The sequence below is a fragment of the Trichechus manatus genome, unplaced genomic scaffold (genome assembly GCF_000243295.1).
Source record: "Trichechus manatus latirostris isolate Lorelei unplaced genomic scaffold, TriManLat1.0 scaffold00113, whole genome shotgun sequence".
Taxonomy (NCBI): domain Eukaryota; kingdom Metazoa; phylum Chordata; class Mammalia; order Sirenia; family Trichechidae; genus Trichechus; species Trichechus manatus.
The window spans coordinates 1,309,057-1,310,871 of record NW_004444049.1 but is presented as its reverse complement, the minus strand read 5'-3'; the positions used below and the strand labels follow the sequence as shown (position 1 = coordinate 1,310,871).

At 53.4% G+C, this 1,815-nt stretch overlaps 1 protein-coding gene across 1 annotated transcript in view; it reads left to right on the top strand.

The window, feature by feature from the left end:
- Nucleotides 1–1,815, top strand: part of CTTN (cortactin) — a 28,687-nt gene that overhangs the window by 20,617 nt on the left and 6,255 nt on the right. The window contains exons 12-13 of the mRNA XM_012557642.2: nucleotides 7–121; nucleotides 377–515. Of these exons, the coding sequence (XP_012413096.1) occupies nucleotides 7–121; nucleotides 377–515 (254 nt within the window). The remainder of the gene's footprint in view (nucleotides 1–6; nucleotides 122–376; nucleotides 516–1,815) is intronic.

The following is a 1,815-nucleotide window of genomic DNA, read 5'->3' as shown; positions in this document are numbered from 1 at the left end:
CTGGAGGTGCGGGGGAGGCCTGTGTGCATGCTGTCCACGTGTGCGGTGTCTGCGTGTGCCGTCTGCATGCGTGCCGTCTGCGTGTGCTGTCTCCACCTGTGCCCTGTGCCCGCGTGCTCGGGTAGGGGCCCCCAGCACAGCGATCTGGACTTGGCCCTGAAGGCTCCCCTCTTAGGAGGGTAACTTGGAGCACGCACACGGATGCGTCTTCTGACCTCCAGCCACCAGGTACCTGGTGTGCTCTGGCCCAGCCTGGGACTTGGCGCCCCATCCTGGGGCTCTTGCCGCCTTGGAACTCTCTGTTGGCTCTTCACTCCACGGAGTCAGTCCAGACGTTGGCCTGGGGGTCTCTGTTGTCCCCTGTCACCTTTGGGAGCCTGCTGTTTCCCGGGTACAAGGTTGGGAATGCAGAATTCACTGGAGCAGCAGATCTGCTCTTTGCCAGAGCACTTGGTGCTGTGGCTTGGGACTGCTGCTTTTCCACGCGCTTCTCTATCCTGTCTTCAGCCCACAAGGTGGGGCAGGAGGGGAGGCGGGAAGCAGGTATGGACCCCACGATGGGGGCAGGAGGAGGGGACATGGTGTGGACCCCACGAGGGGAGCAGGAGGCGTGGACATTTTCCTTCCTGAAGCTTTCTGGGAGGGGCTGGGGCCTCCGGACTCCTGCCCTGGTCCCCCGCTGGATCACTTGGCTGGGCAGTCTGCAGCACAGCACTCTGCTTTCCCACAGCACCCCGCTTCCCCACAGCCGAGTGTTCTCACCTGAAAGCTGAGGTGGAATGCTCACTGCGATCTTTTTAAGGTGGCTGTGAAGTAGCTGACGCTGAAATAATGGATATGAATCTGTTTACTAGTCGTAAAGCTTTGTATAAAACTGTAGTCACGTCATCTTCAGATTCAGTGGCATGGGCTCTGAAAACCCCACCGAGGGAGGATGAGAACATTATTATAGGCAGGTAACGCTGGGGACCAAAGACAGCCACAAGGAAGCCTAATAAACGCCTCATTACGCGCAGCCAGGCTGGAGTCACAGCAAATACTGTTTTAGTGCAGTTCATCGTTCCTTAATCTGTTGTTATGAAGAATATATATGGAACAGCATTGGCCAGTTCAACTTTTTTTACACGTACAATTGAGTAACACCAAAACTCGGAACTTCTAAAAGTCTGTCTCCTTCACAGATTTTTAGTAGGTGCTTGTAGGTTAGTTTTGCTTTGTTTCAGAACACACGTGCAGACTTGCGCACACGCGTACCACACACGTGCACACGCAAACTAAAAGGCATCCCCCCTCATCTTTTTTTCTCAAATGATTGATGCCTTTCTCATTTTACGACGTTGACTTTTAACCCGTGCTGTCTGAGTCTGGTCGTCATCTTCCAGAAGGCACAGAATAATTTGGTTGCTTGAGAAGAAACAGGCATTAGGCAGTCATTACTTGGCTGTTCACCAAAAGGTGGGTGGTTCGAACCTGCTGAGCCAGCTCCATGGGAGAAGGACCTGGTGATCTGCTCATGCAGAGATTCCAGAACCCAAACCAAACATGTTGTCGAGGTGATTCTCACTCATAGAAACCCTGAAGGACAGGGTAGCACTGCCCCATAGGGTTTCCAAAGCTGTAATCTTTGTGGAGGCAGACCGCTACATCTTTTTCCCGCAGAGCAGCTGGTGGATTTGAACCGCTGACCTTTCCAGTTAGCATCCAAGCGCTTAACCACTGTGCCAGAGATGATTGTTGTTAGGTGCCGTCGAGTCAGTCCCAACTCATAGCGACCCCACGTATGACAGAACTAAACACTCCCGGTCCTGTGCCATT